The sequence below is a fragment of the Diceros bicornis genome, chromosome 18 (genome assembly GCF_020826845.1).
Source record: "Diceros bicornis minor isolate mBicDic1 chromosome 18, mDicBic1.mat.cur, whole genome shotgun sequence".
Taxonomy (NCBI): domain Eukaryota; kingdom Metazoa; phylum Chordata; class Mammalia; order Perissodactyla; family Rhinocerotidae; genus Diceros; species Diceros bicornis.
In genome coordinates, this window is record NC_080757.1 from 20,088,401 (window position 1) to 20,106,419 (window position 18,019).

General features: G+C 50.6%; 1 protein-coding gene across 1 annotated transcript in view; it reads right to left on the reverse strand.

Annotated features, from left to right (window-relative positions):
- KSR1 (kinase suppressor of ras 1) overlaps window positions 1–13,812 on the reverse strand; it is a 149,282-nt gene extending 135,470 nt beyond the window's left edge. The window contains exon 1 of the mRNA XM_058560305.1: window positions 13,450–13,812. Coding sequence (XP_058416288.1) covers window positions 13,450–13,680 — 231 coding nt within the window. The 5' untranslated portion in view covers window positions 13,681–13,812. The remainder of the gene's footprint in view (window positions 1–13,449) is intronic.
- Between the last annotated feature and the right edge of the window lie 4,207 nt (window positions 13,813–18,019).

Below are 18,019 nucleotides of genomic sequence, written 5' to 3' on the forward strand. Positions count from 1 at the left end.
ATTTCTGAGGAGTACAATGAAATGAACACAAATGTGCATTCAGACAATTCCAGATTTGAACCCCAGCTCCACCAATTACTGCGACTTTAGACCTTATTTCTTCATCCACAAAGTTAGCTAATAAGGTTATCATTACTGAGGCACCAACTTAGAGATCTCCTGTAAAAAGCCTGATATGTTAAAACTGGGCTAGTCTCGGGCCTGGTCCCATGGCCAAGTGGTTCAAGTTCCATGTGCTCCGCTTTGGCGGCCTGGGTTCATAGGTTCAGATCCTGGGCACGGACCTACTCCACTCCTCAGCCATGCTGTGGCAGTGACCCACATACAAAATTGAGGAAGACTGGCACAGATGTTAGCTCAGGGCAAATCTTCGTCAAGCAAAAAAAAAAAAGAGGAGGATTGGCAATGGATGTTAGCTCAAAGCGAATCTTCCACAGCAAAAAAAAAAAACGGGGCAAGTCTCTCTCAGGTGAGCTGTAACAGAGGGAGGAGGGCATGGGGAGTCCAAGTTACTATATTCCTAGGATCTGGCCTTCTCTTCCCACTTGGCAATAAGCTCACACGAAAGGAACCCAAGGAGCCAGTTAACTTTGGTCAAAGCTGGCCCCCAACTCAATGGTATCAGAGCACCCCATAGCTTGAGTCATCCAGCCTCCTCCAAACAAAATGGCAGCCAATATCTTCCACCAGGCCTGGAACTGCCATGGGGGCACAGCTCACTAGGTGAACACATTCTAGGCTGTCTCAAAGTTGAGTATCTTGAAGCACCTGCTCAGACCTCACTCTCCCTCTCTTTGGCCCTCCCTAGGAGAAGAAAATGATGGAAAGCACAACGTCTCCAAGTCTTTATTCCCAACAAGGTATGGGAACAAGTCACAAATCAGAGTCCTCAGTGAGGGGAGATTGGGGCTGGGCAGAGCTGCTCGGTAAGAAGGGGGTTTCCCGTGTCTATTTCTCAGACTTGTTTCCCATAAGTGGTGCCTAGATACTCATACCTGGTATGAGCAGCCACACTTCTGAGCTGGCAACCTCAGTTCTCAGGGCCCCTTCCCTGGCAGAGGCCCAGGGTCCCCCCACCTAGCAGGCTGAGACCGCCAGGCCTTACAGCAGAGAACTGAGTTTCAGTTAACACGGTGATGGCTGGCAGCACAGAGCACAGCTTGGTTCAAATCAAGAAACATTTCCCAGGTCCCTGCACACCTCAGGATGCAGATATGAGTCAGCCCTGAGGCACGACGGGCCCTCACTCACACCTCACCAGCACCTTCTATCGCTTTACTCATCTACAAACTCCCCTACTAAGCTGACCTTCTCATTCACTCTTATATCCCAGAACAGTGCCTGGCACATAACTGGGGGACAACAACTATTTGCTGAATTAGCATATTAATTCTTTACCATGGCCCAACTTCAGGGAAACAGACCCAAGCCCCCGCCTACCTCCCTGACCTCATGGCCAACCACTTCTGGCCGACCACTTCCAGCCAACCCAGAACACACAACACGTGTGTTCCAGGCACATTGGCCTCCTTTCTGGTCCTTGAACCCACCAAGCTCCTTTCTGCCTCAGGGCTCTTGCACCTGTTGGCCCCTCTGCCTGAAATACTCTTCACCCAGGTTTTCACAAAGCTGCTGCCTCCTCATCTTTTAAGACTTAGCTCAAATGTCACGTTCTCTGGGAAGGAGGCTTTCCTGAACACCCGATCTAAAGTAGCAATCTCCTCCCCGCCCCCAACACTCTAACCTACTTGCAGGTTTCTATTTCTCAGGCCACTTTTCTCTGTCGAGTGACTTGTTTTATATCTTTCTCTTTCCATTAAAGGAACCGCTCTGTCAGTCCTCCTCACTGCTCTTTTCCCAGTGCCTAAAATAGTGCCTGGCACACAGGAGATGTTCAATAAATAGTCATTGAATGAATGGACAGAAGAGAAAAATAAATAGCAAATTCAAGATGGGGAATGATCTGCACACTTTAAATATCTTACAATTTTATTTGGCAATTATACCTCAATAAGGCTGTTTTAAACAAAAGAAAGAAAGGGACCGACCGGGTAGCATAGTGGTCAAGTTCCCGTGCTCCGCTTTGGTGGCCTGGGGTTCACAGGTTTGGATCCCGGGCGTGGACCTATGCACCACTTATCAAGCCACGCTGCGGCAAGCATGCCACATATAAAGTAGAGGAAGATGGGCATGGATGTTAGCCCAGGGCCAATCTTCCTCAGCAAAAAGAAGAGGATTGGCAACAGATGTTAGCTCAGGGCTAATCTTTCTCACCAAAAAAAGAAAAAAAGATTGGGGGAATGATTTAACAAGGCTAAAAAACAAAAGTGGGGAAGGGGAGAAGACAGAGGCCAAAAAAGATTGCAAAGAAAATATGAGATATTCACCCAGGCACACAATTTTTAAGACAGCTATCATTCAAAAGCATAAAATGCAGAACAGTTTAGCGACTCTCCCACCACAAAAAATATCCATGCTCTTTGACCCAGTCATTCCATTCCTGGGAATTATCCCAAGGAAATGAATTCAGAATAGGAACAAAAATAAAGAGGCGCCTGCCCAAAGATGATTCCAGTCACGCTGTTTATAATAGCCGAAATCTGGAAACACCCGAAATGTCCACGGACAGGGGAAATGCTTTGGCTAATTACAGCATATCCACTGGATGGAGTATCGTGCAGCAATTAAAATGACCAAAAGGAGGACAATAGAGAAACATGGACAAGTGTTTTCGAATAATGCTGAGAGGGAATTAAAAATATTGAATTCCTTCTAAGTACCAGGCACTGTCCAGCACACCTTCCGTGTCTCAATAACGCCTCACAAGAGTCTAAAATAAACCAATTCTTATCCTCTTTTAACTAACAAGAAAACTGAGGTTCAGAAAGCTAAGGAACTTGCCCGAGGTCACAGAGCTAGCAAGGAATAGAGTCAGGATGTGAATGAGCCCTTCTCCCCCCAGAGCCACACACACCCTGAAGTCCGCAGGGCCGCCCTCACAGCCTACAAGTATTCAAGACCGTCCTTTCTCGTAATGACAGTGTGATTGTATTTAGCACAAACACAATTGGCCAAACTCAGAGATCTGAAGCAGCTGCAAAAAAGTGAGAAAACACTTGTGAGAATACAGCAAAAAACAAAATAAAACAAAACAACAAAGAAAACCACCTCTTTACGGGCAAGAGACCACAGAGAAAAGACATGTGAGAGTGGTCAGCAAGACCAGGCTTCAGCAAGGATTGAGCAGAACCATGAGGAGAACCATGAAGGGCAAGGAAGCCCCTTAGCAGGCGCTGGATCCCATTTCAAGGCTGGAACCACCAAGATGAGGGTTTGCCAGGAGCTCCTGGAGAAGAGGGTCTGCCTGTACTCACAGACTCTTCTCCCAGGACACACACAGTGGCGCTCAATAAATGTCGGCTGAAATACACACATCTCATGACATGTAGATAAAGCAAGAGGAGAGGTAGAGAGAAGATACCAGAGCTGCGGAGAAGAGCACACTGGAAATCAGGACTGTCAGAGTGTGACTCTGCGGGCCTGGTGACCCCCCTGCCTTAAAGCTGCCCATCTCAGTCTCACAGGGGCTGTGGGAATAAGGAAGGCGATGCACCATTCTTCGACTCCACCATCTGAGAACAGGTTTCAGATGCAGCAGGAGATTCAGCTCAGAGAACAAGACAGCCTTCCTGTAACGTGCACGCTGCCAGAAGCCAGAGCAAGCTTCAGGGGAAAACCGAAAGGCCGTTTCACGGGAAAAGGTAGAGAGATTCCTCCCAGCCTGCTGGAGTAGACACAGCTCTGCCTGGAGGCAGAGGGCTGGATGAGAAGACCTCCCCGGCTCACTCTGCTTCCTTGAGACCAACTGCCCAGCACCACCATTCCCCAAACCAGGCTTTACTCAGAGTGTCAAGGCCACAGATGACCCACGACTGGCCAGAGCTGGTTATGCTGAAGCTGGAGGATCACTACATGCGGGTTCATCATATCATTCTCTTACTTTTGTACACGTTTGAACATTTCCATAATAAAGTTTAAAAAAAATGTAAACTCAGACCCAGGCATTTCACCTAAGAATCACCAGGGCCTGGCCCAGGTTTTGGGACTACCCTCTGGAGCCAGACAAAGGTCACTGGTCTTAAAAAAATTATCCTACACTGGGCCAGCCCAGTGGTGTAGCGGTTAAGTGCGCGTGCTCCACTATGGCGGCCCAGGGTTCGCAGGTTCGGATCCCGGGTGCACACCGACGCACCGCTTGTCAAGCCACGCTATGGCGGCATCCCATATACAGTAGAGGAAGATGGGCACAGATGTTAGCCCAGGGCCAATATTCCTCAGCAAAAAAAGAGGAGGATTGGCAATGGATGTTAGCTCAGGGCTAATCTTCCTCACACACACAAAAAAATTATCCTACACAAACAGATTTTCTAGCTGGGAGAGGAGTTTGCAAATGCAAGTCAGGCAGGACAGGCAGGTGATTAAGACTGTCCGGGTTCAAGTCACAGGTTAGTCTCTCCTTAGCTGTGTGACTCTGGACAAGTCACTTAACCTCTCTGCACCTCAGTTTCTTCATCTGTCACATGAGGATAATAACAGAACCTTCCTCAAGAGGCTGTTGTGAGGAGTAAATGCCACATAAAACTCCTGATAGAGGGGCCAGGCATGGAGTAAGCGCGCAGTAAAAGCTCACAGCTGTTATGACACATTCATTTTGTAACACATAGAGATACTCATTTTGGAAACCACACGTCCATTTGATCAGTTGTCAGGGGAAGATGGAAAGGGGTGGAACCAGCACTCTATTTCTGAGAGCTCAGGCAGTGGTGTGGGAGCCCCACGTCTAGAGCACCAAGAGTGGCCCCAGCGGGCCCAGCCTCCGCGGGCCAAGGGGCCAGAGAGAGCTCCTCCTTTCAAAAAGCCAGTACCAGAAACAGGAAGCTGCTTCCTTTCCTTTCCATTCTGAGCCAGCATTTCCTTTTTTGTTGTAAAAAGCATTCCTCGTCTGCAGCCCAGCCCTTCCCCTGCCCTCAGCAGCCCCAGGCTCAAACACACCCACAGGCATCTGCATTTCTCTTGGATTGTTTCTGCCCACCATCGGGGTCATGAGGTTCCTGGCAGACCCGGAGTGAGCATGTCCTTGCACCAGGCTAACGGGCACACAGGGCCACGAGGAGGCAGGACGTGAGGACTCCAGGCACACAGACCTCTCTGGGCACGTTTTCCTCATCTTGTTGGAAGGATTAAGTGAAATACGTCTTTTAGTGCTAGTGTGGCGCCCAGAACACTTTCTGCCTCCCTTTGTAAAGGGTCTCGCTCAATGAAAGGGAACCTCTCACAGCTGGGTAAGCATACAGAGTCACCAGCCTCTCCTCTACCCCCCAATTTTAACTAGAACCTCAAACGGGACCTCAATGTCATAAAAATCAATAGTAGCTGAAATTAAGCCTACAATTTCTTGTGTCTCTCCTTGTTTATGGCTTAAGGCAATGCTTCCCCAACTACGTTCAGTGGAAAAAGATCCCCTGGACAAATAAATTTGGGAATCCTTGCTGCAGGACTTCTCAGAGACTTTAAAACACGAATCTTCATCTTCAGGAATCTCCAGGAGGGAGACGGCTGATGAGGCACATTCTCAACTACTTGAAGCCCTCTTTCACAAAAACATCTTGCAGAAGACAGTATGGGAAAGGCTGCATCACTGAGGGGAGGGGATCCTCAAGATAGTGCCCAATGCGTGAGAACACTCATGTCACACTTTTTAAATATGACCTGTAACTTTTTTCTGGCCAGCAAAACTCTGTGTGCACCATGAGTGAAGCTGGTCCTGCCAATCCATATCAAAACCAAACCCACATTAATTGGCTAAATTAGGACTCAGAACATCCAGGCTCCACCACTCTATAAGCAGCTTATCTCAACAGCTTTGCAGAAAGCAAAATCCTCATCATCAATATGTTGCTGATTCAAGTCTATAGTTTATGCTGCACAAAAAGTTATTTTTCCTAACCATAGCTGGTCTATTCCACATACTGCATTATGCTTTCTTTCCCCCCACTTTTTTTTTTCATATTTTAAACACAAGTCTTAATTCATTCTTGCAGTTATTCTGAGCGTGGAAAAATGAAAGGGGGGAGAAAATGGCAAGCAGACAGGATGACTTCAACTCCATTATTCTGAAAGGCAATCTGCCCAGTTAAAACACACTGCCACCCACCAAAGGCAAGATGACACAGAAATACAGATGTATATAAATATATAGGTTTTATATGTGGCAGTAGTCTGAATTGAGACTTTTTCAACACAGATGAGCAACAGTCACGCCTGGGAATAAATGACAAAGCATTTCTGATCCTAACATCTGTCCCTAGGGTACACCTCTGCAGCTCCACCTGGGGTCTGGAATAGGAGGGAAAGCCAAGAAGGAAACAAAGACACCGGATTAAAAGGTTGTATCTTCTGGAAGCAAATGTAAACAATTTATAACATTATCTTAACATGAAAACCAATAACAATGTATCATGGCATAGAATGCAAAATCTGCACAAATTTAAGACAAACACTAGGTGCTACAGGAGTAAGGTCTAACTGGTCCTAGGGGCTTCACCCACCCAAGTCCCAGGGGATCTTTCAGTGGAAGGACGAGAAGCCCCTGAAAGTACCCGGTCAGCTTCAAAGACTCAGATGGTCCATTCAGGCTGAGCCAGGCCATTGGACAGACTGGCTTTCAAGAAAGGCCTCATCCACAGGACACCCAGACTACTCCCCAGGGATCTCTCCCATCCCTAGGATCCCTAAGACATTGAGATGGGGCTGGGAAAGCAAACCCATGTGCTTCCTCTTGCAGGAAACTCTTTGAGGCCGAGGATCCCCCATCATAGGAGGGTGGAATGGCAGGCTGCTGTCTGCCATCAGCCAATGTGGTATAATGTCTTACTCAAGGGCACCAGCCCTCGGGTCTGACTCCCAGCTCAGTGCTCCTTTATTAACCACCCATATCTTCTCCAACCTTTGTTAAGGTTAATTCTCTAATAGGCATTCCTAGCAAGTCACTCCCCCTTCTAGGCCTTCAGTTTCCTCACCTGCAAGATGAGAGGGCTGGACCAGATGGAAATTCCAAGATCCTTTGCAGCCCTCTTACTTTAGGAATCTAGGACTCTACTAAATCAACCCCAAAGCCAGGCACCCCAAAGTGCTCTCTGATTAATATCTGAGGTTGGTGATGAAACCGAGGCTACAGTTCAGTGAGGTGTCTTTCCTGAGCCTCAAGCAATGAAGACCTCACCAGATGGCTGTGCACTGCCCAGAGGTGACAAGTCCCTGGACACAGAGAAACCTGACACCCAGCCCTCCTGCTGCTGTCTTGTCCTTCTTCTAATTGGTCTGCCCAGAGGGGCCCCCCTTTGCTGCAGGCAACCACAAAACTAGAACCCACAATTCTTGACACGTACCCCAGAACCTCAGCCACAAGCAACCACAAACTAGAATCCATAATTCCTGACACCTAACCTAGAACCTCAGCCACGGGGCCATGTCCTATCTCCTGTTTACACTCCTCGCCTCAGGGTGGACACAGATGCAGTGGCAAAGGGGTAAATGCATAAAGGCTGCCATTTTGGAAATCCTGGCATTCCTGCTGGGGAGGGGCGAATATATTATGCCCTAACGATTTTAAAGAATAGGGCTGACTTTACACGTGTTCACACACTGTGACCCAGCAAATTCCACTTCTAGGAAGAAACTCATTGCAGCATGGTTCATAATAGAGAGACTTGGAAACTACTTGAATGGCCAACACCAGGGGAGTGGTTCAATGATTTTAGGGTAGGACCACACAATGCAGCCACTAACAGTGATGACGCACATCTACATGTATTGATGTAGACAGAAGACGTTTATAAGGCAAGGCACACGGTATGCTCCACAAATCTATACGTGGACATTTGTATGCAAATGCAGAGGGTAAAAATACTGTAAGAACATGCAGCCAATTTTTAATAAGCATTAACTCTGAGAGGTGGGTGATTTTTTCTTTTGTTCATCCGTATTTTCTTTTTTTACAGTATATATATATATCATTACGTGCATTTTTTAAATATTTTAATAAAAGTAGAAAGTGAAAGAATATACTTATCAGAGGAATTATTCCAAAAGAACAAGGCAGGTATCCATTAAAAAAATTATGAGTAAGTTAATCTCTAGGCAGCTTCTCGTTTCTCAGAAAGAGACCAATACACAGCCAGGTGCATCACAGTTTGCCGACAGAGACCTGTCTTGGAGGATGTGCCGGGCTGCACTTCAGGGAAGCAGCCCCAAGCCCCAGCTCAGAGGCTGCACATGCTGGGATGGCCACCAGCAGGCCCAGTCGTCTGAAATTGAGCCACCAAGTGCCCCCAGGCTAGCCCTTTTTGTTTTTAGCCACTTCCTTGGGCTCAGTGGCCATGACCCTGAACAGAATCCCACACCATGGTTGCTAGAGGCAGGCAGTTGGGAAGCTCAGAACATGAGTCCTGAAGATCAGTCAACCCAGGTTCAACCACCTACTAACTCAGTCTCTTAATCCCTTCGAGCCACAATGTTCTTATCTGAAAAATGGAGATAAAACCTCATAGGGTCCTTGCAAATGGGGCAACACACACCAAGGGCGGAAAGTGGAGAGCTCAACACAGAACAGGTGACCATGAATGTTCCCACGTCTGCCCTCATTATGCTCCAAGCTTATTCCCATAACCCCAAAGGCACTTATGCAGCTTTCCCTTTGAACTGAATGTAGAGAAAGATTCCAATCAGCCTATTCCAAAAGGGTGTCCTTGTTAAAAAGCATAGCTTAGTGAGACTTGCCCGCAGGCTCTGCCACTCCCCACCATTGCAGACACTGCTGCCAAGGACCTGGCCCTTTGCGGTCCCTCTCCAGACCACAGCCTGCAGGCAAGTCCAGAATACTTACGAGGGGGAATGTGGCTTTCCCGGATTTTGAGCCAACCTGGAGAGGAAGGAGGCATTCCATCATCGTCCCCAGGCAGCAGACCAGCGGCCTCCTGGCCCTCACACTAACCTGGGCTGCAGATGTGTAGGGCTTTCCTCCAGCATCAGCCTCGGGAAACCGCAGGTCCCTCTCCAGGCCGCCTGCAAGGAAGGCTGGTGGCAAGTTTCACCATGGAAAAAGCTGCCAAGGTAGAAGCGGACAGCCAAGGGGACAGTGCCCCATCTCCACATCCTTTCAGGGATGGCAGGGAAGAACCTCCAGGAGGAAGTTAAAACTCTGGTGGTAGAGCAGAAGCAGAGAAATGCCACACTCCAAGGCAGTGGCTGGGTGAGGAAAGGGAAACCAGGTTTCGCTCTCAGTTCTGCCAGGGACATGTGACCTGGGACAGGCCACCACCAGTACTCTGGGAATATTTCCCAAAAAACTAGGAGGTTGGACTCGCCAGCCATTCAGTCATATTCCCAATTCCTAAGCACTCTCAGCAAGCCATGGTACCTGGGGTCACTACTGTTCACTCGCCTGATTCCCCATTAGACTGAAAGTGTCCCCAAAGACCAGAGAGCATCCTACCTTCCTTGGAATCTTTGCCTGGGTGGCTACAGCTAGGAGCTCAGCAGGCAAACTAGTAATGACTGAAGGTTTGTTGACTGAATACATGTCCATGCACTCTCCAAGGACCTGATCTGTGAGGATGTATGGCACCCTTCTCCTTTCCCAGCATGGGGGTGGGTGGGGGAGGGAGGGTGGCACGGGCGACGACGGGGAGAGCTCAGGTCCTGCACACAGCAGGGACCTCTGCCCCAGCCAAGGTGGGAGAAGGGCAAGCCTCCCTCATTTTCTGAGTAGCAGCAGGGCCTCCCCCAGGCACCTCCTGGCTCCAGGGCAACTTCTCAGTGAAGTGGCTGTACCTACACAGCTTCCCAATGTCCCCTCCCCAGCAAGGCCTGGCAAGGTCCTTCGGGGACCCCTTTCTCCAGGTCAGCTTGCTTAGCAGGGACTTTTCTCTGAAAGAGCACAAGGTGGGGAGACGGTGTGGCCACGCTTGTCTCTGGAAAGCACTAAAAGGCTGGCGGGAAAGGGCAAAGCTACAATGTTCACAAAACGTGAATCTTCACGAGGCACCACTGTCTCCCCAGTGCCCAGCACAGACTCGGCTCACTGAGGATGAATAAATGAGGGAATGAACTGGTGTGAGGCTCTAGCCAGGTGTCCCAAGGGAGCACATCGGGGGGATGAGAACATTCTATCTTGCCTCAGTGGAGTTCTCAGACCCCTAGGAGGGTCTGATGGAGACAGGACAGCAGGTTCTGCCAGGATGAAGTAGCCTCACAACTTCTCTTTACAGATTCAGACTCTGGGTTCAGATTTCGTCTTCCTCCCTTCCCACACAGAGAGAAAAAATGGAAGTGTGACGAAGATTGGTGGATTTCCAGGAAATCTTAGGAGACTGAGAAGGGTCCAGCACACTGGCTGGCAGGTAGGAGGCAGACACTAAATCTTGGCTCCTTTCACTCTTTTGGATACAAACTGGACCACTACACACAGAAAAGCCATCACAGGGCAGCCAGACATGAGGACCCCACACCCCATCACAACCTGGAATCTCAGGCACCAGCAGCTGGGCCCAGTCAGGGACTTCCAGAGGCATGTCACGTGTTGCTTCTTGCACTGACTGCTTATTTAATAAGGGCCAGAGTGGACTGAGCTTCCTAACATCCTGGGAGAAGTCTGGCACTGTTGCGTAAGCCAGGCCCTCTGGTTGGACCCTTCTTCAAAGGCCAGGAATCCAGTGTTGCAAGCACTGTCTCTGGGGGCCCTGGCCTGGTATGTGAGAAGAGCCTGCAGAACAGGAAAGAAAGCCAGAGTGGACATCGCCCTGCCCCGCCTGAGCTCACCACATGCTGCTGGGACAGTTTCCTGGCCTGTGTCACCCGCCTCTAGTAAATAAGAGCCAGCTATAGAAGTACCTCCCCTAACGGTGGTCTGTGGTGGGAATGTCATTACACCCTCACTAGGGATAGTTTATACGCAAAATCTCTTAGGAGTAAGAGTGCAGACTCACGGATTCACAACAACATTGCAGGTTTAAGTGGTCTCGTGCCCATTTTACAGATGAGAAGCCTAAGAATCAGAAGTCATGGGACTTGCTCAAGGTCACTCAGACAGAACCCAGACCCGAATTCAAAGCCATGGGCTTTCCGTCTGCCACACTGCCCCTGCCCCTCTCGTCAGGATTCTTTGAGTTATACACTTCCCCCCTATTTTATCATTTGGTAAATCTGGATTTTAGAACCATTCTTAAACAGGAGTACATATAGCAAACGTCTGATTCAACCCAACTGAGACCCCTTCACTAAGCCACAGAATTTAGAGCCGCACGAGCCCGCAGAGATCCACTCCAACCTCCTTCTTCAGGTGGGGAGACTGAGGCCCCCGGGATAAAGTGATTCTTCCAAACTAGCTGGTGGTGGCCCAGGGAACTAGCTCCAGAGGCCTAAATTCCCTTCCCTAGAAACAACCCAAGTCCCGCCTTTTCAGGGAGTAGGTGGACTCGAATCCACGTCATAGTGGAGAGGACAGGGGGTGAGGTACTGGTTCCTGTTAACACTGATAAATCCCCTTGGCCTTTGGGTGGGTTTCCAGCTGCCAGAGCCAATCATCAAATAAACACTCGGGGGGGACCACTGAATAAAGCAGCTCAGAGACCTAAATAGCTGGACGCTTTGGGGTATCATGATGCCATACCTTCGTCAAAATGAGGGACTTGGGAATTCAGCAAGTAGTTCTCCTGTATACACTCTGGAAACTGGGAGCACTTCAGAGCGACATGGGGACCAGTGGAGAGAGATCAACGGAGAACCTTCTCTCATCCCAACAACACAAGAGTCCAACCAGACACATGCTGCCGGACAACGACCCTCCTCCCAGAACTAGGCCACACAGGCCCCCTATTGTGTCGGTTTAAAAACTGAGCTTTGCTGGGCAAATACACTTGGCTGTGTTCGAGAAACCAGTTTCCTTTACCACTTGGAAAACAGCAGCATGCATGCAGAAGGGACAGTTGTGGAGGGTTTTGTTGATTGGTTTGTTTTTGAAGCAAAGCCCTGGTCAGTACTGCTATAGCAACTGTAACAAAAATAATAGACAGCACTGATTGCATGCTTCCAATGTCCCTGGGTTCGTAGCTTTCAAGAAAATAAAACTGAAGGAGAAGTCACCCGTGAGCATTTTGGATCAAACAGGGATTCAGGCTTGTGGTGCACACAGAGGATTGGATCTTGTAATAATTACCACAAACCACCGGCTGGCCCTATGACAGCTGCCACAGGCAATTAGCAACGGGGGGGGGGGGGGGGGGGGGGGGTGTTTGAATGAGAAATTAAGGTTCTAATAAAACAAAACATCCCAGATCTGCAGAAGGCCAGATGTGGCAATGTAAGGTGGAAAGAGGCCCCTTCTTCTGACAGAGTAGCTATTAACTGGTCGCTGGAATTTCACAGCCTTCCCAGTCTCTAGACAAAAGCAAGTTAGGAATGCACTAGTTTCCCTCTATTGTGTATGGGGGAGGGGGAGACTCCCCCTTCCGGGAACCCAACAACGCTTTCGGCTGGTTCTGCCAAATCCTTTACTACTGCACTTCCCAGCTATAATTTGAGAGATGAGGGCCCGCATATCTTAATTTCTTCTTTGTACTAGAGGCTGTCTCCACCAGAACCCCTTAAATAGTGTCATCTTCCCACCAAAGGCTTCCTTCCCCAACATAATCCTTCCTACGCCAAAATCCAATGTTGGGGGGTGGGGTGGGGGGAGTCGGTGGGTAACTACATTTTGAGCAGTGAAACGCCCGTGGCAGTGCGAAAGGAAAGCACCGAATGCCTGAACAGCAAAAATGCAGTCTCAGCAAACACTTTTTGAAAAGCGGCAGAAGAGAACCTGGAGTAGAGGAAAGGAAGGCATGAGACGGGGTCTGGGGCGTGAGGGGAAGACAGAGAACCGCGGGCCTGCGCTCACACTTCAGGGGGACATCCCCTCGCCCGTCACCCCGGCCCACGGCTGCTCGGCTCAGTCACACAGGGAAGCGTCCAGCGTGTGACTCAGTGGGAGAATGAGTCCTGCGGCCCCGCAAGCAGGAATGGGGTGGGGGCGGGTGGGGAGGCAGGGAATGTCCGCGCGCAGCCCGCCCCTCCCACGGGCTCCTCGAGCCTCCATCCCAATTCCCACTCCGCCCTTCCCCCCAAATCCGGCCCAAGGTGAGGGGCTGGTCCTGGGTCCTCAAGCTGCCGCATCAGCGAGTGGAGGAGGGAGAGGAAGCCTCAAAGGGGGCGACCTGGGCTCAAGGATGCAATTGGGGAATGAGTGAAACGGCGCAGCAAGGGAGGTGTTGGGGGCCGCTTCCCCGGCCGCCGACCCCTGCCTTCTCCCGCCCAACGCGGGTCCCCGATTCTCCCGCGCCGCGGCCCCCTTACCTCCAGGGTGCGGATCTCCTGCTGGGTGAGGTCGTTGGACACGGCGCACTTGGTGCGCAGCCCGCGCAGGCTGCCGATGGAGATGTCGATGAGCTTCTGGAGCTGCCCGCACTGCTGCAGCGCCCGGCTGGCCGCGGCCCCGGCGCCCCCATCCGCGGCCGCCGCGTGCCCCCCGCAGCCGCCCTCCTTCTTCTCCCCCATCGCCGCCGCGCGCAGCGCCGCTCTATCCATGCCTCGGCATCGGGGCCGCGGGGTGGCCGAGGCGGGGAGCCCGGGGGCGCGGGCGCCTCGGAAGCGAAGCCCCGAGCCGGGAGGGCTGGACCAGGAGCGCACCGCGGCGCTGCCGGAGCCGGGACGCAAGGAGAGCCGGCCGCGAGCCCGCCGCTGCCGCCCAGCCGCGGCGGCAAAGCGAAAGCCGCGACGACCCGACGGCTGCGGCTCCCGGAGCCTTTAAGTGGCCGCGGGGGCCGGGTCAGGGCAGCTGGGCATGCTGGGACTTGTAGTCCGTGCCGCGCACCTGCTGCCCGGCCCGCGCCCCGCGCCCGGCGCCCCGCAGTCCGGGCCTGCCGCTCCACGGCGGGTGCGGGCGGTGCAGGATCGCCCCGCCTCTGCCCCCCGGGAGTCGCTGCTCCGCGCCGGCTCCTCCCCCGGGCGCCCAGAGTCTGAGGAGCCTCATTTCCCTCTCCCCCGCCCCAGCCTGGGGTTTCCCGCGACCTCCGGATGGGGCGGGGCAGCGTCCGCGGCTCCCCAGAGCGGTGGAGGGTGCTCATTTTGCCCTTCCTCACCCGCAGCCGAACCCTGGAAGATGGGGACAGTGGAGGCTCCCGAATTTCTTTGTGGGTTTAGGGGCCGCCATCTAGTGGGAAGGGGCCTAAAGTACTTGTCCTGTAGCTGGTTCACAAAGCGCTGTGAACTGTCTCGATTGTCTACCCCAAAGGGAATGCTCAGGCATGGAGAAAGACATCAGGGCTTTCTTCTGGACCCTCTTTACCCACCAAAATAAGCGTCCCATCCCTCCACCGACCCAGCAGGTCGGCCCAGACGCTTGAGGCTGCACATTGATTTGTCGTGCGCTTGGGAGCCCACTAAAGCAGATGGCCTGGGTTCAAACTCAGACTCGACCGCTGCCTAGCTGTGTGACCTCCTTCAGGTTCCCTCTGCCGCTTTTCAAAAAGTGTTTGGTGAAACTGCATTTTTGCTGTTCAGGTCAGGCATTCGGTGCTTTCCTTTCGCACTGCCACGGGGGTTTCGCTACTCAAAATGTAGTTACCCGCCGACTCCCCCCACCCCACCCCTCCACCCCCCAACATTGGATTTTGGCGTAGGAAGGATTTTGCTGGGGAAGGAAGCCTTTGGTGGGAAGATGACACTATTTAAGGGGTTCTAGTGGAGACAGCCTCCAGTACAAAGAAGAAGTAAGATATGCGGGCCCTCATCTCTCAAATTATAGCTGGGAAGTGCAGTAGTAAAGGACTTGGCAGAACCAGCCAAAAGCGTTGTTGGGTTCCCAGAAGGGGGAGTCTGAGTTTCCCCATCAGTAGGAGTGATAATAATACCTATCTCATAGGGTTCATATGAAGAATGAGTTAATGTACGCCCAGCACCTAGGTTGACTATTGGCACGTAGAGTCACTGGATGAATGTTAGCAATTGTCACTATCTAACCTCAGATCTCCTAAACATGGCCCCAGACCAAGCAGTGGGCATGGGCACAGTGCTGCTACTGGACTGGTAGTCCTCTATTTGTCTGCACCTTTCTGTGCCTCCTAACTCAGAATTCAAGCCCCAACCCATCCTCCCACCTTCCCCTCTCACCTCCTCCCAGTTCACAAGGGCTCTATTATCTGGTTAAACGGAGAAGCCAAGACCCTCGTCAAAGTTCTCACACATCTGTACTTCCAGCATCTGCTGACCAGAAGAAATCTCTCTCCTCCGAATTTTCTCTTGTAAGCTCCTTGGCTGCAGAAGTGGCTGGCTAACTTATCTTTGTATCCTCTTCCCAGAGCCAAATACGGTGCGTGGCACACAGTAGGGGCTCCATAATGTTGTGCAACCCGTTTCTTGAGTTCTTGTAGCAAGGTCCTATGCCGAGTTCTCTCCTGTCTCTCAGGCCAGCTCAGGCCTAGGCACTTAGTAGGTTATCTCCCTCCCCACTCCACCCCCCCCACCCCCCTATATATACACACTGTATACTTTGTTTTGAGAACGAGGATTGGGCAGGAGGTGGAGTCCAAGCGTTGTTTTCCTGCCTGAGCTATACATACGGTCAGTACTGGGTGGCAGTTTATATAACACCTTCCTTTGCTGTGGTTTGAAATTTCAAAATAAATTAAATATGAGGTCTAAAAAACAAAATTATGATAACTTTAAAAAGTACTTTTGCAAACTAACCCCTCCTCTGGAGATTTTCTGAAACGCAGGGACGTCCTCCCCAACTGCTGACCCTTCCCACTAACAGTCACTGCTTCAATCCTCACTTCCTGTATAAAAAGACTCCCTGCACTGTCTCCATGATGTCCCCCAACCTGACTGTTACCTTAACCCCCTGCCCCGACTCTCCTCCTCACCCTGCAGCACAATAATAATTGCCCTGAGACAGAAACTGTGTCTCAGACTTGAGGTTGGATCAGAATGTCCTGGAGGGCTTGTTAATACAGAGTGGTGGACCCCACCCACAGAGTTTCCCATTCAGGAGGTTAAGGATGGGGCTGGAGAATTTGCATTTCTAACAAGTTCTCTGGTGATGCTGATGCAGCTGGTCTGGAGGCGGAACTTTGAGAAGCTTTGGTACAGAGGAAGGTCAGTGGCCAGGAGAACTCTGTCTCAGAACGTCCACAGCGCAGCCTGGCTGGTTCAGAACCTCCATTTGCTCAGCAGCCAGAGCTGCCAGGCTTGAGCCACTGACTCACTCTAATTCAATTCACAAGAGATTTCCTGATAAGTGCCTATTTATGCATTTACGGTAAGCTTGTAATTGCCACTGGGGCCTGGTCGACACGTTATTCCCCAGGGCCACTTTATATGGAAAGCCATATCCTGAGAAGCGCCATTGCCAGCCAGTGGCATCCATACCTACCCATGCCACCACGGCAGTGGTGTCGGGGCTGGAGATTGGACAAACCAGCTCCCTGACTACTCTCCCACCGGGCTCCGTGTGGCCAGTCCCTCTTCTGTGGACACAGTCTTCCTTCTGATTTGTTGAAAGCATCCAGAAAGCCTCAGCCTTGCTTGCCAGTTCATCTCAGATGCACTCCAGCCTTCTTGACTGGGTTTGGGTGTGCTGTCAGTCACACATTTACAGAACTGCCTCCTAGAGATACAGAAAGCAAGGATTTTTAAATAGTTCCTTCATTCATCCTTTTAGCATTCAATAATTATTCATCATGCCTACTTATGTGCAGACCCTGTTCTGGGCTCTGGGAAACAGGAGTGAACAAAACAAAGATCCTTACCCTCGGGAATTTATATTCTGGTGAGAGAAGACGGACAATAAACAAATAAGTGAACTGCTCGGTATATTAGGTGGTGACAGGTGCTATGGCGCAACAGAAAGCAGGGAGAGCAGCGTTTGCAACTTTCAGTAGAGCTGTTTTAGTGAGTGGGGTTCTCAGTCTACCTCTGAATCACTGGCTGACCTTGAGCAAGTCTCCTAATCTGATAGCCCCTCTCCTCATTTGCAAGATGGAGATTATGTGTTGTGAGGATGAATGGAGATCATTATGCAAAGTGATAGTCACCAAGTAAGGGGTCAACATATTTATTTTTATTTATTTGATAAATATTATGTGCCAGGCTCTGCTCTGATGCCTTATTTAACTCATTTAACTAATGGTAGTCACTTTCCTTCGCCATCTTCCAGCATGAATCTCTTCTGGTTAGATGAATTCATCTATCGTGTGTTGATTCTTAGTTTCAACTTCTCAGGTTCTTGAGACTTTTTCTGTGGCATCCTTAGTATGGAAAGTTTGCTCATTCCCTCCTCCCCCTCTGCCTCAGACACCTCCGTTAGTGTCACTCTGAGTCTTCCCAGCTTGGACGCCCCCATGTGCATCTCCACACCACAGCAGCCAGGCAAACATGCTCATGTATAGACTCAAAAGACATGAACAGGGTTCCTATCATGTGCCTGGCTCTGGGATAGCCCAGAATGAAGGAAACCAAGTCCTTGGTCATACGGAACATAGGTGAGTGGAGACAGGAAACTAACAAGTCAACAAATATTATCACCGAAATAAATTCAGAGAATGATAGGTACTGAGAAGGGAAAAAAATCAAATAGCTGATAGCAAGTCCCCAGGGGATGAGGTGCCTCCTTAGATGAAGTAGTCAGAGAAGTACTCTCTGATTGATCATTGAACTAAGATCTAAATAAAGTAAAGAGCAAGCCCCATAGAGCTCCAGAAAGGGGCATTCTAGGTGACGGGAACACCATGTGCAAAGGCGCTGAGGCAGGAACAACTTGGCACACTCCAGGAACAGAATGAAGGCCAGTGTGGCTGGCTACAGCATGATGAGAGAGAACAGGGATTGGACATGGTGTGAGATTGCTGGGCAGTGGCCAGATAAAGTA